The sequence below is a fragment of the Agelaius phoeniceus genome, chromosome 2 (genome assembly GCF_051311805.1).
Source record: "Agelaius phoeniceus isolate bAgePho1 chromosome 2, bAgePho1.hap1, whole genome shotgun sequence".
Taxonomy (NCBI): Eukaryota; Metazoa; Chordata; class Aves; order Passeriformes; family Icteridae; genus Agelaius; species Agelaius phoeniceus.
Genome location: NC_135266.1, coordinates 116,783,392 through 116,808,145, shown reverse-complemented (window position 1 = coordinate 116,808,145; position 24,754 = coordinate 116,783,392). Strand labels below are relative to the sequence as shown.

At 44.4% G+C, this 24,754-nt stretch overlaps 1 protein-coding gene across 5 annotated transcripts in view; it reads left to right on the top strand.

Moving 5' to 3' along the window:
• Nucleotides 1-24,754, top strand: part of FAM168A (family with sequence similarity 168 member A) — a 129,829-nt gene that overhangs the window by 55,503 nt on the left and 49,572 nt on the right. For all 5 annotated transcript variants that reach the window (XR_013181096.1, XR_013181095.1, XM_054627675.2 and 2 more), the window contains one exon: nt 10,023-10,110. Coding sequence is in view for 3 of the 5 variants with exons in the window: in XM_054627675.2 (XP_054483650.1) it covers nt 10,041-10,110 (70 nt within the window). In the remaining 2 variants the exon portion in view is untranslated. The remainder of the gene's footprint in view (nt 1-10,022; nt 10,111-24,754) is intronic.

Sequence of the window (24,754 nt, the reverse complement as noted above, 5' to 3'; positions counted from 1 at the left end):
CAAGAGCTCAGGAGTGTAGCTATGGAGCTGCTGCCGTGGTGGGGATGGGAATTCTGCTCTGTTCCTTCCACAAGGCTGCCTTCACAGATCATAGAATCATGGAATATCCTGAGCTGGAAAAAACCCATGAGCATCAAAATCCAACTGCTGGCCCTGCACAGACACCCCAACAATCCCACCCTGTGCATGAGAGCAGTGTCCAAACACTCCTGGAGCTCCCCCAGCACATCCCACTGCTCCATCTGGGTGAAGAACCTTTTGCTAATAATAATAATAATATATTGCTTCTGCCAACATGTTGTGTTCTCCTGTGAAAGTGCAGAATAAAATCCTTCCAAAATGGTGCTCCTGTCTTTCAGTATCAGACCTCCCTTTCTCTTTCCAGCCAGTGGACAGGTATTTTACATCAGATGAAAGACCAGGAGAGGAGCAGGCACACATTTCATGTTTTTAGAGCTGCTTTTAGTGTTGGCTGAGCTGAACAAAGGAGGGATGTGAGAACATCAATGGCAGCTCATCCACACCGAGCTGGAAATACCTGTGGGCTCATGTTCATTTAAAAACTGAAAGTGGGAGCAGGGCAAACCTGGGCTTCCTCTGCCAAGGGCTCAAACACCCACAGAGCACACAGATGAGCTGCTGCCTGTGGCAAACAGGCTGCCTGAGGGGGAAATGAAAAGTGCCACCCTAAAAGCCTTTGTAATTACATTTCCATAGCCCTCAGCCACACTGGGAGGACAAATCTGACACTGTTGTGCTGATACTGAAATCTGGGCACAGCTGGGTTCTAATTTCCAGAGAAAACAGAGGGGTGTGAAGTGCATCTTCCTCTCCTTGTTCTGTCTATCTTCCATCTTCCTTTGGCATTGCACTAGGGGTGTTCTGCCCATTGAGGGATGCTGGTGGGATGGCACAGCTCCAGTAATGCCAGTGAGGGACACCTGTGCCCTGGGAAATTTGTGTGGAAATACTTTATGGAGTGTGATTCACTGCGCTCTGATTCTAAATGCAGGTACCATTGTGTTTAAATTCACATAGATAAAGAAATTAAAATATAAAATATATATTACAAATGTGATTAAAGGCATATTATTAATTGAAAAGGAATAACCAGATCATTCTGTAGTTATTGAAAGAAGTCAATTTGGGAAAAGTATATAGAGAAGAGGAGGACCTTGGGAAGTGTCTTGCTGTGTAACATTTGTTCTTTCTGAAGTGTGTATTCCCAGGCTCTCCAAATCGTAGAGGTCGTGGCTACTCTCATAATTTGCCCTCCTTTTCTTTCCCTCAAGGACATTTTTTTCACTCCTGTTGCCTGGCAATTCCTGTGAAGATTGCCCAGGCCCTGCCCTGTGCTTTCCCTGTGTTCCCTGTGCTGGTCACATTGTCCAATATCTTAGGACTGCACTTCCAGAGGATGCACATCCAGTCTGGTTTCTGTCCTACCCACAGTGTGTGCTGCCTCCTGGGCTGCTTATTATATATTTAATTCCTTTTAGATCCTCTGTTAGTTCTTCCTTGCTGTTGGAATAGTCCCTTAAAGCTGAATTAATCATTGAACAGAAACCAGGAACTCAGTTGCTGTTGTTTATTAAGGAAATGAAAAATATGCCAACAGTATTTCACAAAACATCTTCTGGGAATACTGAGTTTATTTTCCAGGCATGGCAAAAAAACTTGTGAATTCGTTAAAAAATAGAGAGAATCTTACCAAAATTAGTGCCTTCCCAGACTGGGGGTTTTATCACAGTTATTATCAACTTAGGCATTGTCAGAGGACAGAGAAATCTGGAGAAAGGAAATCTGTCTCTTGAGTAGGTGATGTGCACCTGTTGTATGATTGATAGAGTTCATTTAAGATGAAAATTGAATTGTTAGGGAGAAATGATGGCAGAAAAAAGCCTTATTATGTGCAGAGATGAGGCTTATCAGCATGAAAAGAAATGTGTCACAAATTGGTTGCAAATCAAAGGCCTGATTTTTTTCCTTCTTTTTCAAAAAGGCACAAATAAGGGTGTGCACTGTAAATCATGGAATTGCTGTGTAATGTGTGCTGGGATCTTTTGTGCAATATAAAAAGGCTTTTTTCTCTGTAGAGTTTACAATATGAAGCTGTGAGGCTACAGACAGCTCTGTGTGCTTAAACCAGGTGGGTTTATTCTGGCTACACCTGAGTGTGTTGTAAAACCAACACTGAATTCTAAGAATAATTAAATTATCAGTCATAGGTACAGATATGGAATTGTTAAACTTGGAAACAGCCTCTGAGGACATTGAGTCCTAATGTTCCCCTGGCACTGCACCAAGAGAGCTGGACAAGGGATGGAGGGACAGGACACAGGGAATGGCTTCCCACTGCCAGAGGGCAGGGATGGATGGGATATTGGGAACAGATTCTTCCCTGTGAGGGTGGGCAGGCCCTGGCACAGCTGTGGCAGTGCCCAAGGCCAGGCTGGATGGGCTTGGAGCCTGGGATAGTGGAAGGTGTCCCTGCCCATGGAATGGGTGGGACTGGAGGATTTTCAAAGTGGCTCCCAACCCAAACCATTCTGGGATTTTGTGATTGTTTAACCTACACAGATGCTGAAGCCCTGGTTTTTCAAGTGGCTCCTCAGCTCCTTGACCTTGCAGCCAGGAGGGATCAGAGATGAGTACAGATGTTCATGTGGGAAGGCAGATATTTGCTTGGCTGCTTCACACTAATCTTTTCCTTTTAAATATTTCCAAGACACTTCCAGGACTTTTTAACATTTTTTTTTCTCTCAGCACACACTATTATTTTAAGGAAGAATGGAATGGCTGATCTGTAATTTCTGCCATGCCATTCATTCTCCGAACCAGTCTTATCCCCCTGATGGGAAACAAGCAAGCAAAGCCGGGTTTTCCACCCATCTGGCTGGGGATTTAGTAGTTCTTTTTTTCCTGATATAAACTGCAAGCTGTGAGCTCCTTCCAACTTCTCTTCCCACTCTTTAGTTCAGGAAGGTATGTCCAGAAATCTGTGAAAAGTGTTAATTGTTGATTTGCTGTGGCCTTTCCGCCCTTTCCTTTGTGTTGCTGCAAAAGCATTCCTGGTTTTGGCCTCCTGGGCTGAGTGTATTCACTGGAAACCTGCACGAGTGTTTAGGTGAATAAAAGCACTTCAAAATCTTCTGTGATGGCAGGCTGGAAAATTCTTGGCTTTTCCTTTCCAGTGGTTGTGAAATATGAATATGCTAATTGAGTGCATATTGCATGTGTTAGGGATCATGCCATACATGCACTGATTATTGGCTGCTGTTCCTCATACAGTGTCTGCCACTAACCTCTGGTAATTCCTGTATGGAATGTTTGACTTGTGTTTGAGGCCTGGGACAGCTTTACAGACATCTGTAGCTTTCATTTAAAGATTTCCATCGTGGTCATCTGTGTAAGCTTGCTTTCTGTTGTGCTGGTTATGTGTTGTTCTACTGTGCTCTCCCTATGATTGTTATGACTTTCTTAATTTCTTAATTTGAGTTCTGTTTGTTCATCACTTGGCAGCTTTCCCCCAAAACATCACCAGCTTCTTTTTCTTATTTTTTAAGTGGTACCCAGTTGCCCCATATATTTTCTGGGTTTTGGTGGGGCACATCAAGCCCAACATAAATCTGGATTCTGTTTTTCTCCTTCCATGTAGCTTGCTTTCCAAATGGAGTGAGGGAATGCCACTGTCTGCCTGTCCTATGGATGGGAAAGACTTTCAGGCTCCTGGGCTTGTTAACACAGAGCCTCTTGCCAACACGAAATTACAAAAAGACGATGATAAACAAACTTCTTGCCAAAGCTCCCTTCCTGCTGACAGATTTAGCCTGGGCCCTCCTTCGTCTTCCCTGGTACTGCTTTGTTTCAGAACCAAGATTCCAAAATATTTAAGGAAGAAGGGACTGTTAGGGAGGATTGATCCCCTCTGTTTGCACTGTTCATCTTCCTGTTTCCCAGTCTCTAAACCCATCTGAGTCCATCCATCAGCGTGAGCAGAGGAAGAGAAGAGGACAGGGAGAGATTGGCTGTGCTGCTTGATGGGAAAGTGAGGCTGGAGCTGCTCCTCAACCCTGCCTTGGGTTTCCAGTCTTGACCAGAGAAGAAATCCCAGAAGTGACCAGAAAACAGGACCTGCGTGAAGATTGTTAGAGAGCAATGAGGAACAACCTTGGCTGGAAGTGACAAATTACAGCCAAAACCTGCAGCACAGTGGATTTGACCAAATAAAGCCCAGGGAAGCCTGACCCATCTGTTACTAAAAGGATATCTCTGCCCTCATCTGATTTTAATTCCAGGAATATTGTATGGCTGATGTGCCAGCTTTGAACAGTATCATTGACTCCCAGACAAATTTAAATGTTTATCCTGTTGTGATCCATGGGAAGGAGTCATGTTTTCAATATTTGGGATATGGCTTCAAAGGGATTCTCCCATCTTGGGGGGAGTAATTATAAAAATTGAGGGAGGGTAACTAGTGGTAGTGGTTGGAAATTTTGGAGCAAAACATAAATTAAAGCTTGTCTTTGAGGATAATGTGATGGAAAATGGGTATTACTCCTGAATCCTGGTCCCGCCAGTATGGTCTGGTTTACCCTAGAATCATGGAATCATTTAGGTTGGAAAAGCCCTCTGAGACCATTGAGTCCAACTGTGACCCCAGGCCAAGGCCACCCCAGGGAAGTGTTCCCTGAACACTTCCAGGGATGGTTATTCCACCTATTCCAATGCTCCCAGTGAGCCCACCCTTGAACCCATTGCTCTCCTGCATCTTCTCTGCATCTGTAAAACAAAGCCAAAGAGGTGATCAATTATTTCATATTTTTAAAGAGTTGGAAGGGGGGAAGATTCTATTTATTAGTGTCAGAAACTGTCTTTTCATGGATTTTACTCTTGAGTCTGGTTGTTCTGTCTGACTCCTAGAGTGCAGCTTCTCTTAGGAGAGGGAGCAGTGGTTGGCTGGGAGAAAGGTCTGAAGCAGCTCGAGAAGGCTCAGATAAGAAAGATAACTAAGAATATTTTGTTTTGTTTTTTGCAATGCCTGGGTAATGTTGTGGGATGGATGTTTATAATCCAGGCTTTTCCTGGTGGCCAACCCAAATCTCCCAAGGCAGTGCTTGTGGAAAGGAAGGAGCAGAGAGAAGTGTCCTCAAGCTGTGTGTTCCAAGCAGCCTTTTCAGCAGAACATAATGAACTAGGGTAGGGAAGACAAAAGGATGGAGATAATCAGCTGGAGGAGGCCGTGGCTCAGTCAGGGAGCACCAAGTACAAGAGTACAGCAGGGTTCATCTCCAAAGGGAAAGTCAGCAAGGCCTCAAGTTAGAGAAATTAATAGGAATATATCAAGGAAGTAGTTTGAGAACTGCTGAGAATGGTTTGGGACTCACTGGGGCAGATATGTTAGATCTTTTAAAAAATACATGTATTTATTGGTTACCTGCTGGTGAAACCCATCAGACTTGCAGATAAAAGGCTGGGAATTTGCAGCACAGAATTCATCTGCATTAAGACATTTTCTTCTCTGGAAACAAGCTAATATAACTCCAGCTGTGCCAGAATCTTTTGGTTTTTCTCATTCTGAAATTTCTTGTGGGGGAGCTGGTTCAAGGCCAGGTTGAATGGGGCTTGGAATGACCTGGTCTGGTGGAAGATGTCCCTGCCCATGGCAGGGGCTTGGAACTAGATGAGCTTTAAAGTCCTCCCAATCCAAACCAGTCTGTGAGTCTATGATTCAATCATTTCTCATTTATTTAAGCTCATTTGTGTAAGCTCTGCCTAATTCAAATAAGCAAATACAATGTGCAGGTATTTTGCCATCGCATTCAGGTTCACCTGTGCAACAAACAAGTGATCCCATCTTCCTAGTCCTTTTCAGGGAGGACAAGGATTTCCTCTACAATATTTCAATATGCAGTCTATAATATTAAATTGAATTAATAACTGAATTATCATTTTTTGATCCTCTGGCTTTTAAGCAGATCATAAACTTCAGCAAACGAAAGGTCGAGAATTTTCCTGCCTCAGCATTTATTTTTTGGCCAGTCTCAGGTCAGCAAATTCCAAAGTCAAGAGCTGCTTTGTGCTTATAAATTATCCATTTAATTTTTCATTCAACGGAGACAAAAGGGCTTGTTGCTGTTAGAGATGTCAGGCTTTTCTTGATTGGAAAAGCCTGATTATTTAGTTCTTCATCTCAGAGGAAACAGAAGGTGATGAGAATGTGGCTCCCTGGGGTTTTGTCTCCCAGGACACTCTGCTGTGTCTCCTCAGTGAAGATCTGAGTGCTCCTGTCCTGGTTTGGAGGTGGATCTGATGGAAGATGATGAAGGACTGTAAATTTTTGGGAGCTGGAGGAATTCACCTGGAGAGGAGAAGGCAACCTGGGATAGTGGGAGGTGTTGGAGTTGGTGTTGGGTTTGGAGCTGCATGATCTTTAAGGTCTTTCCCACCCAAACCAGTCTGGGTTTCATGTCTCAACCTGAAGTGTTCACCTTATATATATATATAAGGTGATATATATATATATATATATATATGAGGTGTCTAAAAAAAGAATAAATTAAAGAAGAAGCTGCTCATTGTGGTAACGAATCTCTGAGCTCCTGCCCACTGTCCCAGACTTTTTTTGGGGAAAGGTGGGATATACCTTTGTAACTTGCCTAAATTAACTTTTAACAGATGAATTGGAAGGTAATTTAATTATTGTTTGGTGGATCCCAAGTGAGGGTCAAGCTTCAAACAACTTCAGGGAAAAATTGTCAGAAAATTAGTGGAATTTGCATGGAGTGTAAGGTCAGGAGGCCTTTTCATGTTCAAGGAGACTTTGGCTGAATATTATTAGCATGCAATTTGTGTAAAATTCATTTAAAGAGGTGATGTGCAGGTCAAGGAAGAAAAGTATCTCTTTTCTTTGTTCATACTCTCTCATGTTGGTTCTGTGCCACCTGATGTGAAATAAATTACTTTTGGCACATAGAGAAAATAGTACCCTCTCTCCAGAGTGTACGGAATGGGGCTCTCAAAAGGCATTGCATCCCAGTGGCACAAAAAACAAGGCAATAGGAGTTTAAAGGGAAAATCACCTTGACACAAGAAATTACTTGAAAGAAAATGGAAAAATGTCTGTTGTTCAGAACAGCTCCCTTTTCCATTGTTTACTCTTTTCTTTTCAATTCAGAGCTACTATTTAATTTTTGGAGAGCCTGAAAGATTACCCTGTCCATGCCACTGTTTTAAAAACCTTGCAAAATATATTTATTTCTCTGTAAAGATTTCATTCCTTTGTTCTGAAAAGATAATGATAACAACTTCATTAACTTCCTGGATTTTCCAAGCCTCCTTTATTCTTTTAGCTTTTATATTGGGCCAGAGGTTGTGGACTTGATGATCTTGGAGATCTTTTCCAACCACAATGATGGGGGTTGCAAACCCCTCTGTGGAGATGGGGGGATCTGGGCACAGTGTTTCCAAAGGCACCAAGAAAACCAGGGATGGAGGAAAACAGAGGGATGAGATGTTCCTGATTCCTGATTCCCAGGGGTGGGGGACACACTCATAGAATCACAGAGTCATTAAGGTTGGGAAAGCCCTCCAAGGCTGAGAAAGCCCTCCAAGGCTGGAAAAGCCCTCCAGGGTTGGGAAAACTCTCCAAGGTTGGGAAAGCCCTCCAAGTTCATGGAATCCAACCATTCCCCAGCTCTGCCCAAGCCACAGTGACCCATTCCCACCCTCCCCTGTGGCTCTGTTTGCCCTCCCTGGTGTGATGGGAGCCTGTCCTGCACTTTCACAGGAAGGATAAAATAGATGAAAAGGTAACCAGGTTACAGGCACAAAGTATCCCGGGACTGTTTGCTAGCAGCTTATTCCCATGGCATTCCTGCTGGAGTTCCTCCTTGCTGGAGTCTCTCAGAGCAACTGAACGTGGCTGTCTCAGGGATTAGGAAGTGCTGGAAGCTCCTGCAATAGAGCAGCACTGGTGTTTGTCTGTTTATAATTAATTTTTAGTAGTCTTTTTGTTGGGCATTCATGGCCACAAGCGAACTCTGCAGGTTCTGGCGGTGCAGAAGGTTAAATTTTGCTAATCCTGTTTTATTCCCATTTCAGTGTAGCTGTTTCAATGCCACAACATGGTGCCTGCAATGAATTTCAAATGTATTTTTGGATGGCATTGTCTTGCAGAATGGGAGAGAAAATCATCCCTCCCAAATGCCGTTTGCAGGGGCTCTTTCCTGCTGGCTGGAAATCCCACCCTGCATACAAAGCAGGGAGAAAGCACAAACCTCTTCCTCACAAGCTCTCAAGCCCCCACCACGATTACAACCTTTTTATCTGGGATAAAAAGCATTTTCTTTCATCCTTCTCAATAAGAGTGTTTTGCTTTTACCATTTGGTACAACACCTAATGCAAGCCACACATACTCTGTCGTTTTTTTTCCCTGAATTATGATTTTTTTATACTCTTCACACACACAAGAGTACAAATGAAATGCTGCTGGCATTGAAAAGGCACTTTAGAAAAGCAGCCATGATTCCAGCCCTGCCTGGGAGCAGGTCCAGCTGTCACTGGGTGGTTTTTGGGGAGGAACAATGGAAAGGTGAAGAGTTACCCTCCTAAATTTTATTCCATAAAATCACAGAATGGTTTGGGTTGGAAGGGACATTAAGGCTCATCCAGTCCCATGGGCAGGGACAGTTTCCACTAGATCAGATGCTCCAAGCTCCATCCAGCCTGGCTTTGGGCAGTTCCAGGGATGGGGCAGCCACAGCTTCTCTGGGCAGCCTGGTTTTACACTGACTTTATTAAAGATCTTCTTAATGCTCTTAATGCTGTGTATTAGTGAAGCCACTGATGGAATTCCGAGTCTCCCTGTCTCTTCCCACTTGCTTATAACCCTGATTTCCTTTCCTCTGAGAATGGCTCCTTCAGTGCTAACTTGAGGGTGGAGGGACAGCTAATTAATTAAGCACTAATTGTTGTCAAGTCAGTCGGTGCTAACATGTAACGTTTGACTTGTTTACTCTCCCGAGGTAAAGTGAAAGGAGTTAATGATGTAACAAATTGTGTCCCCCATCATGAGGGACTTGTTTGGAGAGAATGGTGTTATTTATGAACTGTAAAATAACACATTTTAACAAAACCCCCAGATTTTGTAGCAAGATGGGTTTGGTTCTGGTGTGAAATTACCACTAGATAGCTGCGGAGACAAATGCGTCGCCTAATAAAGCTTAATGACTGATTTTCCCATTAATCAGAACTGAGAATGTGCTTCATTAAGATAATTAACTGAGCCAGTTGCTTAACTGACAGTTAGGAGACACAAATTCCCGAGTCACTTGCTTTCCTCCTAATAAAACCCACAAGAAGCTGACCCTGCTGTGTGGTTTTTATCGGCGAGGGGAGCACGAGGGCTGCCGAAATCTCCTTGCTCACGGAAGCTCCGCGATGGAGTCTCCCTGTGGGACACGGGTGGGACCAGGGGCTGGCCCTGCCCAGCCCCACACAGGAGCCAAGCCTTGGCCTCCAGGTTTTCACAGTCAGCTCACGCTGAAAGCTCACCAAGACTTGCCCTTCTCCATCTCGCCAGCGGCAAATGATCTTTCATCCGCTGCTCTCTGAAAGGTCAGGTCTTCGGTGCGGTTGGTTTTATCACCCAAAAACTGCTCGCTCTTCCAAGGGGGACAATTCTTTGCCTGACTTTGTGGCTCCTCCTCTTTGTTCATCTCAAGCTGGAAGTGGGGTCATGAGTCCTGAGCCCAGGGATGTGGAAGATGAATCTGCTCCGGGTGCATTTGTAGGCAGAATATGCAGCGCCGGAGAAGTTGTGGGAATTACCGGAGAGATCCAAAACTTGAATTATTAAATATGCTATCTGGTTGTAACGTCTGGTTGTAAATCCCTTCCTTCACAGCTGTCTGTGTCTGGAATTCTAACAGGGTGATGCTATCAGGGCTCTGCACACAGACAGCGACGCGGGAGCCAACCTAAGGCAACTGTCTCAACTCTGCTTTTCTTTTGTCCTCAGAGTTCCCGGTCTTCCAGCATGAATCCTGTTTACAGCCCCGTCCAACCTGGGGCTCCCTACGGAAACCCGAAGAACATGGCCTATACAGGTAGGACAGGGGTTGGGGCTTTTCCTGGATCTCTGTGTGTGGTGGTGGCTGATCCCTTAATGAGGGAGAAAGATTTCCCATCAGGGAGCCGGATGGGAACGTGACTCGCAGGAAAAGCCCTTCAGCAAAGCCAGTGCAGCGAGGGCGGTGAGAAGAGTTGGAGCTGAATTCATGCAAAGAGGATACCCTGGCAATCCTAAGGAAAAGGATCTAAAGGGCTTTTTTCTTTAGATTAGCAAACTTGCCAGCAGGTGCTGGGACAGCCCAGCAGGAGGGCTCCACTGAACCACTGGGGTGCACGTGCTGGAATAATCCAGCTGTGGAAATGAGGATCCCACAGCCAAGAGCCTCTTTTTTGGAGAACATCCAGGTATTGTGATAGGTGGTGACTTAAGCTACAGTCTTGACTGATTTCTTTTTTTTATATTTCAAGTTGTGCTTTGGTTGAGTTAATCTTATGTCTGTTTTCTGTTTGAAACCTTCTTTAGAACTGAGTTGTCTAAAAATGTCATCCTTATTACTTGATAAAGATGTTTACCATCATTATGTAACTAGTGGGGAAGCTAAAGTGTACTGTTATGGAAAGAATTCATTTGGGACAGAAATGGTGCTTTGGAAAAAGAAAATCCCAGTTCAGGTGTATCTGGTTTCCCCTGTGGATTATGTTCACCTTGACTTGCTTTGATTTTTGACCCCCTTACAAAATCAGCCCTGGAAAACTCCTTTTTATACCATATTGGGGAACGTAATCAGCTCTTGGGTGTCATGTTGTGTTAGGGCTTCCTGTTAGGTGAAAGTGTTGACTTTCACCTAATGTGTGGAGTTATTTGGGAGTGTGCTTTGGTGGAGGAGAGTGGTCACCAGCAGATGGGAATGAGCATCAAATACTCTGAGCTGCTTTGTGCATGGAATATTCTGGTTCAGTTTGGCAGCCCTTCCAGCTGGTGGATCAGTGGGGCTGTGAGGAGCCCTGTCTGAAACTCTGCAGAGCAGAGAGTTCCTCAGAGGTGTTTTGCCCCATTTTTATTCATCCTTTCTTTTTCTCATTCCAATTTATGCAGCTGCTTTGTTGGAGATACTGTAGCTTGGGGGAACTTTGGTCTCACAGTCAAAGCATGAGAGGCTTGAAAAAAAAAGCCCCAATCTCTGTGAAAAAGTCTCTTCAAAAATCTCCCCATTGTGAGAAGACTGTGGACTCCAGCAGTGCCTGGGTGATAGAATGAGCTCATAAGTGCACAGTTATTTTCCTGCTCTGGAAATAACAGGAATTTTGTGGCTTTCCAGCACAAGAGGCTACTTCTCTCCCACTTTACTTTGATTTTTTTTTTTTTTGGCATGTGCCTAAAGTTCCACCTTAATATCCATTCAATGTACATTTCTGTATCTGCTTTCATACAATCCTGGGTGTCTTAGCAGCTGCTTTCTGGCACTTGATAAGACAATTTAATTTAAATATTGAGGTGCAGATTGGTCAGAATTTGGACCTTGATCTTTTATAGAAGAATTTTAGAGGGAGAATTCTGCTTTAGATGAAGGGATTAATGGAATTCCAGAATGGTTAAGGTGGGAATGGACCTTAAAGCTCATCTGATTCCACCCTCTGCAATGGGCAGGGACACCTTCCAAAGACCAGGTTGCTCTAAGCCCTGTCCAGCCTGGGCTTGAACACATGAATTCTGCAGGATTCCATTTGGAATTAATCAAGTGCCAACATTAATGGGATGTTGTCTTCTAAAGCAACCTGCTGGTTGATGACTGTGAAGTTCCTACTGTGCCCTTAACTCTGTAAAATTTGACTTGGCCAGCCTGTGCCAGCTTTGATCCATGCAGGGATCAGGAGGATGTGGCCCCCATGGTTTCATCCCAAACCATCATTCAGGCATTTGTCTTCCAGAATTTGTGGTAAATGCACTGAAATCAGTGGTGGATGTGCAGGATAATCTTGAAGGAAAAAGTTGGAGGCAGATCAGACTGGGAAAATTAAAACAAGGTCCTCAGTTATGTCAATGGTAAAACAAAGAAACAAATGTAGGAGAGCACAGCAGGAATATTCCTGCTGGATTGTTCCATTGCCCAGGTGGAAGGTAAGGAGTCAGTGGGCTGAACTCTTACAGTGAAGTCCCAAAATAGAAGTCAGAAAGCACTTAACAGAAGAGCTTCTTTTTTTTTTTTTTTTCTTTTTTTTTCTGGGCAAATAGTGTTACAAACCCTTTTAAATCTGAATTTGTTTGAATATGTAATGAAAGTTCTATAGCGAATGAGGAGGAGAAAATTTAAATTTTAGCCTCTGTAGAGAAAAGACAGGTAGCTCCTGAGGGTGGTCTGAGCAGCTATGAAAAGAGCTGTGGAATAAAACTCAGATGGGGTAGAGGCAGGAGGAAAGCAGGGATAGTAATCAGGATACTGGCAGGGTGAATTCTGTGCTTTTGTGGGGTTTTTTGGTGCTAAGTGTGAATGCTTTATACTACTGAATATTTTGTTTATTGTTTTTATTTATATGGTAGCTTTAGGCTGAAATAATGAGTTTTAATCTGAGTTTTAATGATTTTCTTCTTATTCTGACTTCTGTGTTGTTTCCTGGCAGAGCAGGGAGAGAGGTCTATTGCAAGATAAATAATCCAGTTTTTACTGCCAGATTGGCTGTTAGGGAAAATAGGAAATCCTTGAGTTAGGGAGAATGGGAAATCCTTGGCACATACTCAAGTACTTGATGAAGCATCCGTTTATTCAGATTCTTGATTTTTCCATTTTGATCTTCCTTAATGGAAATGTGAAGGACAGTTATTTCCTAAATCATTTTTCAAGTGCGGTCTGGATTGGCTGGATTTTCATGGGAAATAATAATTACATTTTAAAAAGGAAGTTTTAAAATACAGTTACTTGGGGAGATAAAATCAGAATTGTTCAACTCATAGGAGAAATCTTTATGAAAACAATCCATATGTTTGAACTAAGGGATTTATTAAGCACTTGTGGCTTCTCCTGTGTCTCATTTTTGGGGTCCTTAGAACTCCCAGATCTGTTGAATTGCACCCTCCTTTCCTGTTTCTCGTTGGAAACTGAAAAAGGAGGAGAAAACTTCTGCTGTCAGTGTTTCCTGCTGCTGGATGAAGAGCTGTGGAGCTGAGGGAAGGTGACACAGGGAGAACATTCTGGCTGCAGACAGAGCTACATCTGCCCAGTGCCAGCTTTGTGCTCCAAGTCCTGGCTCCTCGTGCCTGGCTGGTGACGGCTTCCACTCCGCTAATTCCATGGATTTTGGAACATCAGCAGCAGTGTTTCAGCCTTGTTTACTATTTAATTAAACCAGACTGTAATTAAGTCGGATCTTCATGTAAGCTGTTGTTTTAATTGAGGCTAATTTATTTAAGGCCTCCAATTTGCTTTTTTTGTTCTTGGTACAGTTCACTTTACCTGCCCCAAACAGGGGCTGCCAAAGCACCTGGTTTTCCTTTGGCACGTTACCCTTCCCATTTCCTTGCACCCTTGCACTGCAGGAAGGCACCAGTGCTGCAGTAAATAGATTAGCCCATTGGTGTGGAATCAGGGATGAAGAATCAGTCTCTCCTGGAGCTGGTTTGACTTCAAGCGTGAAACTATAAAGTGTTTGTGATAGCTCACACCGTTTCCCCTCTCCCTCCCAGGAGCTGATTAATATGCTGATAAGATGCTGTGATTCATGAACCTCTGCTAGGCTGGCTCTGTGTTCGCTGCAGTTATTCCTAAATAATAAATGGTAATAAAATCCAAGAGGCCAAGGATGCAGAGCTGGATGGGGAATCTCCAGGGGGTTTGTGTCACGTCGCTCCAGAGCGCGTCGTTCCTCGGGTCCTGCTGCGGCACCGCCTGCTCGGCAGGATGCTCACAGAATCCTGGGATGCTTTCTGCAAGGGACCTGGAAGAGCATCTCATTCCAATCCCCAGCCTTGGGCAGGGACACCTCCCACTGTCCCAGGCTGCTCCAAGCCCCAGTGTCCAGCCTGGCCTTGGACACTGCCAGGGATCCAGGGGCAGCCACAGCTGCTCCGGGAAAATTCCATCCCAATATCCCATCCATCCCTGCCCTCTGGGAAGCCATTCCTCCTGTCCTGTCCCTCACCCCTTGTCCCCAGTCCTTCTCCAGCTCTCCTGGAGCCCCTTCAGGCCCTGCCAGGGCTCTGAGCTCTCCCTGGAGCCTTCTCCTCTCCAGGTGAGCACCCCGAGCTCTCCCAGCCTGGCACAGAGCAGAGGGGCTTTCCCTGCATAGGACCCCTTCATGCTCCTGAAGAGCAAGACACATCCCTGAGCTGGGCTGTCTGCACCACTCCCAAATTGAAAATTCCCAAGTTTTGTCATTTTTTTTCTTCCCCAAGGTGAAACCACAACATTTGTTTGGACATAATGATGAGCAGAGGGAATCTGTGCCCTCCGGCCGTCGGTTTCGTTGGCAGGACAGGAGGTGAAGGATTCTCACGTGTGTTCCTGCCCTAATCCCTGTCATTTCTGTTCATTGTTGAACCTCAGACACAGCTGTACATGTGAGGAGTGACCTCATTTACTCCTGACTGTTCCCTTAATTTATTGTGATGCTGAAAGTCGGTGGCCTTCGATGTTGTAGAAGACGGAAGGATGTTCCGATAGGATTTCTGCTGTCTGCTTTTAATCCTCCTTTGCATACTCTCTGTGGGACAAAGGTAATTCTAGGCATGATTTCAGCCTTTCTCATTATCTTACAATTAAAATTTGGCTGTACTCTTCTCTGGAAATGCTGAGCCTTTAATGGCAGATCAGCTCTTAGGCCGTACAAACCATGTTCTTTCACAGCTACTCTGTGAAAGGGGATGAACTTTATATCTTTTCTCTTTCTTTTTTGGCATTCCTCAGCATTTTCACGGGGAGTACTGAGGAACACGGGGCAAATGGCAGGGTTGAGGTGCTCTCTCCTTACTTCTCCTTCTGCTCTGAGATGTACATGCACATCAGCCCCTTCCATTGATTGGGAAATGCCACTCCTGGATTTAATTAGGCGATCCATCGCTTACCGGGTCTGTAAAACAGGAATTCTAAACCGTGTTCAGGGTGTTGAATTGATTTCAGGGTGATTAAAAATGTATGAAGTGGATACAGTGAATATTTTTCCTCTGGCGTTTCTTCATGTTTATTAATTGGTGTGTATAGAGCAGACAGGAAAATCCTACTTGACTGGGAGAAGAATGAGCTGTGACTTGTGTAGGCCCTCATTGTTTTCATGTTTAAACGCATGATTTTCGTGTGGGAATACTCCCAAACAGCTTGCTGAATTCCTCAGTGCTGGGAGCTGCTGAGTTTCAGCACTCAGATCAACAGTGGATAAATCACCATCTTCCTAATGAATCAACTCAGGGACTTTTTTGAAGTTGTAAAAAGCATAAAGCCACTAAGGGAAGGAGGGAGGAGTAGTTTTCTGTTTGGGAGAAGGAAGCAGAGGGGTTTGGGTCAGATTAGGGATGTTTGTGAGTGGCAGAGGTTGCTCGGGGCAATGGTGGAATCATCATCCCTGGAATTGTTCCAAAGCCATGTGAATGTGGCACTTGGGGACATGGGGCAGTGATGGCCTTGGCAGTGCTGGGGAACAATTGGACTCGATGGTCTTGGAGGGCTTTTCCATCCGTCATGATTCTGTGGTTCGAAAATAATTCATGACATCCACTCAGCTCCTTTGGAGATTGGGCCAACTGATGCCAGCCTTCCAAGGAGTTCATAGAAACTTTGGGAAACATCCCTCACCCCCTGTTTTGTAACTGTCTGGAGGTTTTACAGGCTTTTGAGCCCCCCTGTGTTGTGAAGAAACAGAATAGTCTCAGATCTTAAAAGCAAACAAAACTCATGTTCTGTTTTCCCAAATGACTTCATTGTGGGCCTTCTCCTCCTCCAGGCTCGGGTGAGTCCATGCAACTGCTTTATTTCTGCCTCATTTCTTGGCTGCAATATTGATTTCGGTTTTCCTCACAGTGGAAAAGAAATAAAAAGATTAAATGGCCACGCTTGAAGAGGGCTGGGGAAAAATTGTGAGGCAGAGAAGCAAAAAGCATAGGTGGGAAAAAAAAAAGATGGCCTTGGGAACATGTTTTGAAGAGAAAAGTGCTCCATTTAAAGAAAATAAAAGGTGAACAGAGAATTTTCTTGTGTCTCAATTGCTTTTATAGAGTACAGGCACATCTTGTGAAGTTCTTCACTCACCTGGGGAAAAGAGAAGCTTTATTTTTAACCATGAGCCCTCCCAGATTTCTGTCTTATATTGCATACAGACTAACTCTAACCAGTGCTTTTGGCTTTTAAGTACACATTCAGTATTAAAATTGATAATGGAAGGGTTTTTTATTGTCTTCTTTCTTGGTGGGTGTACATCAGAGAATGAAACTGGGTTTGGCTGGCTTATTAATTTCTAGTCTGTTTCTGAGCCATTTCTTTTTTCCTTGTTTTAGCCATGATCAATTTTTTTCCATGTAAAACTTCTTTTTCTGCACATTCCCTTCACTTCCATATCTTTACCTAAGTTCCTCTTGCTCTGCTCCTGAACAAGGAGCCTGAGTGTAGGAAGTGAAAATCACATTGGCATTTCAGCATCACAGAATCATTGAAACTGGAAAAGAGCTTTAATATGATCCAAGTCCAGATGTTCCCCAGCACTGCCACCACTGCCCCATGTCCCCAAGTGCCACATCCACGTGGCTTTCCAATCCCTCCAGGGATGGGGAATTTGGGAACCTTTGCCACGGGCTCCATGGAGCTGGAGTGTGCCCTTGTCATTCTGCAAGTTGGAGATGGGGGTTCATAACCCAGGATGGAAACATCTCCTGGCCCTGGCACCCCACATTTCAGGGACTCTCACATCCAGAGTTAAAATCTCACCCACTCCAAAATAAAGGCCTTTTCCTGTATATTTCTTTCTGCCACTTGCAGTTCAAATTCATATGCTGGCTTGTTTTTCCCTGTGCATGTTTGCACCCCACATATTCAATACCTCTTAAATCCCCAGGTGCTTCAATTAAATGATTGCAAATAAGCTCCAAGGCTGCCTTGTGATCCGTTGAAAACCCTTAATATTTGCTGCCTTTCCTTCCCCCCACACCTTTTTTTTCATCTTGCACAGCAAATAAGTGGTCAGATCCTTGTTCTGTTTTTTCAGGCTGAAGGTAATAGATTAAAATTTAGTGGCTTGACTTCTGCAAAAATGTTTTTAGATTAAATATTGAGTTTTTCTTCCCTCCTGGTGCACAATTATTTCTCACACCGGGCGCAGTCAATGTGATCCAGCACAGAGGTTTGTACAGACAGAAACGTGAGCTGGCCCAGGCTTGGAAAAGGCTTTTATGAGCTTCAGAAATAATTCCCTGGTTTGTACCAGATCTGTTAATTACTGGCTCTGTTTTCCTACTGTGCTTTATACCTAATATCTTATTTCTAATTTAGTGGGGATCAGCCTTCCCGAAGCACAGCGCTTGAGTTTATTAATCACAGAATCCCAGGATGGTTTGGGTTGGGAGGGACCTTAAAGATCCGCCAGTTGCAGATCTGTTTTGCTGTTCCATTTCATTAGACTTAGCCTGGTGTGAGGCCAAAATCAGGTGTTGCTTATATGCAAATGCATTCATATACTTATTTTAAAGTGTGTGGCTGCCCTTCCCTCTCCCTGCGCTCGCTGGCACTCGGCCCCGTTTCATCTGATGCAGTACTGGGCTAGAATTTTAATGTCTCTGCGGCCAGCCATGATTTATTAGATCCCAAAGCCCTGGCTCTGAGTGCAGGAAGAAAATATTGCAGCAGTGAGCTGCCTTGGCACTGCTCAAATAAATGAGCCCTGAAAGACTCTTTAGTGCTGCAGCCTTTTTCCCCTTCTCCTCCCCTGGCCCCCAGTGCTCCTTCCCCCCTGCCCGACCCCTGGATTTCTGCTGATGGTGGGAAGTGCTCCTTTCCTTGTGGGAATTGCCATCTCCAGGTCTTTTACAGGAATGGATTTGTCAACAGCCTCATCATGTAAAGCCCTTTGAATTCCCAGAATGAGCTGCTATCCTTCATCTGGGGAAAAAAAAAATCAGCTTTTGTGGCAGGGTGCAAGGCTTGGGATCCTGGTGATGAACTGGTGGTAGAGAGAGAATATAATGGAATTCTAGGATGGTTTGGGTTGAAAGGGACCTTAAAGGTTCCACCCTCTGCCATGGGCAGGGACATCTTCCACTGTCCCAGCTTGCTCCAAGCCCTGTCCAACTTGGCCTTGGACACTTCCAGGGATCCAGAAGCTGCCTGTGCCAGGGCCTCACTATCCCATCTGTCCCTGCCCTCTGGCAGTGGGAGCCATTCCCTGTGTGTTGTCCCTCCATGCCTTGTCCCCAGTCCCTCTGCAGCTCTCCTGGAGCCCTTCAGGCTCTGCCAGGGCTCTGAGCTCTCCCTGGAGCCTTCTCCTCTCCAGGTGAACACCCCCAGCTCTCCCAGCTCTGGAGCCTCCTCTTACCTTTAAGAGCCTTATCTTACCTGTTCTGAGGTGCCATTTTAGCAGTGACCTGTATTCAGTATTCCCAGGAAGAGCAGCAGTGTGTGACCATCACCCAGTGCTGGCTGTGCTCCTCTCTGCTCCCCAGCCCCTCCTTCCAGAGGGCTGCCAGCCCAGCAGCCCTTCCTGGGAGCAGCTCTGGGGCATTTCACTTCATCAGCACAATCATCTTCAGGAACAAGTAGAATAAAGAAGTTGGGCTGAAAAGATGAGATCTCAGAAGACTGAGAGCAGCCAAGGGGAGGGTTTGGGAGGAGAAGTACAAGGAAGAAACCCTGGAGTAGTAACAGGTGAAACTTTGGAGCTCATAGTTCCAAAATTCACTTTAGTAAGCAACCAAAGGGAATGTCCACTTTATGCTTGATTTGTTGCCAACTATTTACACTTAAAAATGACAACTCTGTGCCTCATCATTAGAGACCTCATGTTTGGCAGCAAAGAGCATCCATCTCCAGGGAGAAGAGGTGATTCTGTGGCACTCCCAGGAGATGCAAAGCGCATGGTGACTGCACATGAAATCACACAGGGGAAAACCTTGATTTTTTACAGCTGAACAATGAAGAGTTTCATTCAGAAAGATGAATGTGAATGTGAAAGAATGTGTTTGGGCATCTGAACTTCTGTTTACCTCTAGTTCTTTTTATTTCAAATTAGGAGCTCTGTTGAGGTGAAGAGCATTCTGTACTGACCTGAAGGTGAAGAAAGGTGTATTCTGTGCAGGCACTCTGTTGTCAGAATAATTTTTCTCTCTTAAGGAAACAGTAGTATAATGGACTATCATAGTAATTTCAGGGTGAGCAGAGCAATTTTCCACAAAAATAACAATTATGTTGTCATCAAACAAGGCATGGTTTGCCCTGAGCCCATTAATATAATTGAGGGTCTCACTGAATGCACGAGCAGCAGGTTGGTCACTTACACCCAACACCCCCAGCTCTCCCAGCCTGGCCCCAGAGTAGAGGGACTCCAGCCCCTGGAGCCTCCTCAGCCCTCCTCTGGGCTGGAAATGCAGATTATTTCTCCCTAGTTTGAGTGTCTTGAAAAACTGGACATTCTGTGATGTTTAATGTGAACTCTGGTTTGAGAAGAGGTTGCCGAGACGGGACTTGAGTCACAAAATCCTAGACTGGTTTGAGTTGGAAGGGACCTTAAATCCCATCCAGTGCCACCCCTGCCATGGCAGGGACACCTCCCACTGTCCCAGGCTGCTCCAAGCCCCATCCAGCCTGGTCTTGGGCACTGCCAGGGATCCAGGGGCAGCCACAGCTGCTCTGGACACCCTGTGCCAGGGCCTGCCCACCCTGGCAGCCAAGAATTCCTACCCAAAATCTTTCATCCATCAAAGCATTTTCCTCCCTGGGTTTTTTCCCCTCCTTTTGTTGCTTCACTTTGGCTGTGCAGTTTTAAATTTTTCTTTTAATCCTCACAGTCCTTTATCCCTCCCTTGCTGCTCCCAAGCTCTCTGGCTCCTTGCAGGCACTAACGTGGAATTCTCCTGTGGAAGATGCTGGATCCATTATGAATAAAGATGAAGTGGAAGTGGAATGCTTTCCCATTAATTTCAAACTTTGGTTATCATGACAACAGGTTACAACTCTCTCCATTGCCATGACAATCTCCTGCAAAATGGTTAAAATGCTGGCTTATGGTTATTTTTAGTTTGTCCTCTATTCCCATGGAGACCAACTTTTCCTTGAAGTGTTTGATGCTTTGTGCTTGGAGCCTTTAATGAGCCCCACAGAAGTCTGGAAGTCAGGAAAGGCAGAGGCCTCTGAGGTCAGCCCATCCCTCCACCAGCCTTGAGGGATGCTCGGTGCAGTGGCTTTGCCCCTGCTTTTGTTGTATTGTGGGCACTTCTTTTTTATTGTTATTATCTTCTCTCGTGTGATTTTTAGCATTTACATTTCCTGTCGTGCCTGAGCTCTTGTATTCTTTGCCTGTGACCCTATTTTTTATGGTATTCTTTGCATATGACCCTATTTTTTTGCATTAAATTCTGTCTGAAAACTTAACATTCTGCACAGGCCACTGGGGAAAAAAATCTAAAAAGGAAAATGAAAAACTATAGAGGAGCTTGAACAGGACACAAAAAGTGGTGATTTTTTAGTTCCCAAAAAAACCACACAGAAATTAACTTTTCTGTCCGTCAATTTAGCAAGAAGTTTTACTGGAGTAACATTTGCTCAATCAGCTGAACATTTACTGGCTGATAATTAATGTATTAAAAATCAAGAAAATCTTCAAAAAGGGAAATAAAACTACTTTGTGATCCTCCTTTGTCCATGGGCTTTGATTTTTCCCCAGGTCTTTCTGGAAGGTGGCAGAGACTGTGTAGGCTTTTTATTTGTATCCATCAGATCCTGAATGAGGGTTTTTACTGAACTGGGGAAAATTTTTTCCACATCTAATAACTGTTAGAGTTGTTCTGTAGTTTCTTAGATAGATTAAATTGTTGTGCCATTAATACCAGCTGAACTCTGAGCTCCACTCAACCTTCCACTATCCCAGGTTGCTCCAAGCCCAATCCAACCTGGCCTTGGACACTTCAGGGATCCAGGGGCAGCCACAGCCTCTCATACAGATAATATTTCTATCAATAGTTTTAAACCTCTAGAGAGGCTCAGGAGCTTATCATTGATGGTAAAAATCTCTTTAAATGGTGTAAAATCTTTCTCTCTCTGGGATAATGAAATCCTTTTGCTGTTCAGGTGACTCTGAATCTTTTTACAGCTGGTAAGAGCAATCAGAGGAGTTTTTAATGCCTCTTGCTTGCAGAATCTCAGTGCTCATCAGAGTCCTTTTGCTCTCTGCTGTGCCTGAGTTTGCCTTTTCCATGCAGAATCCAAATAAAACATGAATTCTGTATAACACAGCCCTCATCTCTGTGATTGAAAGGTTATTTTGGCAGCAGGATTTCCTGGGAAGGTTGATGGCTCAGTTCTACTCTGCAGATACAAGAGAGAGTATGAAATATGGTGGATTTTTGTAGCACTAACAGTGGTGGTAAGATTTTTATCAGGATATTGCTCAGCATCCTGTGAGATGCAAGGAAGATAAATCCTGATGCTGAGGCTGGAGAACTGAATTGAAATAATAATCTATAAATCCCTTTAATTTTTTTGTTGTTGTTGTTCTGCTGCTTGTAGAGGACATGGCATAATTACCCTGATTTGATGTTGATGTTGATTGCAAGGTGTGTGGCTGTATTTAAATGTTCCCACAGAATTCTGGCCACATGCTGTTCCCAGAATAATTCCTTTGCCCTTTCCATGTGTGGTTAAGAGGCCATTTAGCTTTCCCCAATCACTATTTTATTCTAATGGCTGGTAATTGGTAATAAAGGTTATAGCTAATATAATATATGTAAGGTATTGATAACACTGCTTATGTTTTTGAGATGGAGTGGGCTTTGTTCCTTGGATTTTTGTTCTTTTCACGTTATTTAGGATTGCAAGGAATAGAATAGAACAGAACAGAATAGACCATTACTGTTGGAAGGGATCTCCAGCAATCATCTCATCCATCTGCCTGCCTAATTCAGGGCTGATCATGTTATTAAGGGCATTTCATTATTTGGTTTTTATTTGCATGTCTGTGACCAGTGAATTAATTTTATGAGACAATGTTGGTTATGAAATCCACCGTGATCTGTTCTTTCTCCAACTTTGGGAGCAGCAGCTACAGGGAGGTGCAATGAGAAACCTCCAGGCATGGAAAAATGGAGTTTCCTTCCACTTGAACATAGCAGAAAATTCAGGAGGTAATGTGATTTTGGAAGGAAGGGGGACTTTTTTCAGATTTTCCTATGGGAATTGCCCGGAGAAACTGTGGCTACCCATCCCTGGGAATGTTCAAGACCGTGTTGGACACAGCTCAAAGCAACCTGACCTAGTAGAAGATCCCTTCTAATCCAAAACATTCCAGGGTTTTGTAACTTCTCCTAAATGCAGATCCTGCTCCAATGCCTTTAGGAGTAAACAAAGACATAGGAGCAAAAGAAATCTGTGCAAAATTTTTACACACACAGGAGATTTTCCCTCTGTGATGACGCACCCCAAAAGCAGGCTTGGTTTCCCCAGCCTAGTTTGATATTTTAGCAAAATTACTCTGCATCAAATTTCCAGCTTGAGGAGATGTTTCCCATCCTTGGTTTTAACTCAGTTTGGGATCAGCTCTCCCAGGGCTTCCTGAAGAAGCTCAGAATGAGGGGCATCATTTTCGCTTCTGTTTTTCCTGTGAAAACAAGATCGTATCCTGGTGGAAAGGAGCGGGAAGAACTGGCGTGCAAGGAATTCTGGAGGCGTTGGCATTAAGCTCAGGATCAAATCCTGCTGGGCACTGACTCAACTGCCATCGATCCATCCCCTTGTTTGCCTTCCAGCTCTCACATTAAGCAATGGTTAAATCATCCCTGGGGCTCCCTTGACTAATTGACTGCTCAAGGTGCTCCAGGTGCTTCTCGGCCGCTCCATCTGGCACCAGCTCCAACCCATCTGGCCTTGGAGAAGCCTCTCCTGGGAAGTTTATCCCAAAATCCTTGCTTTCAGAAGTGTTTAAGGAGCAAAGTGAGGTACAGCAATGACCAGGAATTGCTGTCAGTCTGCAGGCCTGGAATGGCTTTGACTGTGAGCAAATGCACAACGGGAGCAAATATTACCTACTGGAAAAGCCTGACTCCTGGGTATTTAGGGAGTGTGGATGTTCAGTCTTCTCACATATTCCTTCAGAGCAACTTTCCAGAGTAAATGCAAAGCCAGTCACCTTCAAAAGGGAGGGAATGTCACCCTGCATTTCTCCATCCACCTTTGCCAAGCGGGAGGACTTGGCATTCTCTGGAAGGGGGAGATTTGATGGATGGCAGGACTTCTAATGTTGTTGGCAAGCAGTGCAGGTTCCATAGGATTTGGCAATGTTAGAGTCTTTTATTTTATTATTCCTTATTTTTAGAGGAATCTTTCAGTTTGCTCTCACTCCTGGTGTAAATCAGGAGCTTCCACAGGGAGGTGTCCAGATATTTCCATGCCTGGCACACATTCCACATCCTCAGTTTCTCATCCAGTCAGTAACCACGAGCCTTTCCTCCCATGCTGTCAATCCCAACACATTTTTCCAGTGAAACCAAGGTCATTTCAACCCCTCAGTTGAAGGAAGAACCTGCTGACAGTTTAAAATCAATACTGGGGGCGAGGATATTTTTAGAAATAAGGCAAAGCCCTGACCCCAGGCACCCACAGGTTTATCCCTGCCTTGGCTGTGTGGGGCTGGGAGGATGCTCCAGCAGGGACCGCTGGGTTTCCTTCCAGCATCGCCCTCGTTATTCCCAGTGAGTGCCTTGGGCTCATCTGTAGGGAAGAGGATTTATTCAGCTCGTGTGAGCCCCTGTATAATCATCCTTAGCTCTGCATTAATGTGCTGAGCAAGTGGAACTGGTTAATGAGAGGAGGAGAAAGGAATCTCTTTTTGTCCCTGGAAGTGGAGGGGAATAATTAACATTCCAGCCAGGAAGCCCAGTGCCTGTTGATGGAACGCGGGGGATACAGGTGAACTGATTCCAGCCAGCCGCAGGCTTGATGCTTAGTTCTGCCTTTGTTATATAACAAGTTTTTAGGTCTTCAAAAAAAACCCATTTCTGAGCAGAAATGACCTTCAAGGAATGGTTAAAATAAGAAAGCCGACGTCCCTTTGGTTACCGGTGCACAAACTCATCACTTACATAAACAGGACAAAGGCTTTAATCTCCTTTTGAAGTTATTTGCATCTTTATTGAGGCTTGCAGTGCCTTTTTCTTTGGGATCCCACTGATCTGGAAGTGAAGGACACACATGGCTGGAAAACCCACCAGGTTTCCCTGAGGTTCACATCAAACTGGCTCGTTAGTCCTTGAGGTGGGACAAAGTGGCAGGATTCAGCTTTGCTGTGAAATCATTAAACCAGGAACTTCTTGGCATTTCTATGCATTTTTTACTTGTTGTTCAACAACCTTCAAAATAGTTTTTTCACCTGTTATCCCTTGTTACTCTTTAAAAGAAGAAAACCTTTGGGGCTTTGAAATTAATTTCTCTGTAGGTTAATTGAAATTCCTTTTCCTATATGGGATTTCAGCCTTGCTGAGTGGCACAGGACCATCACAAATAG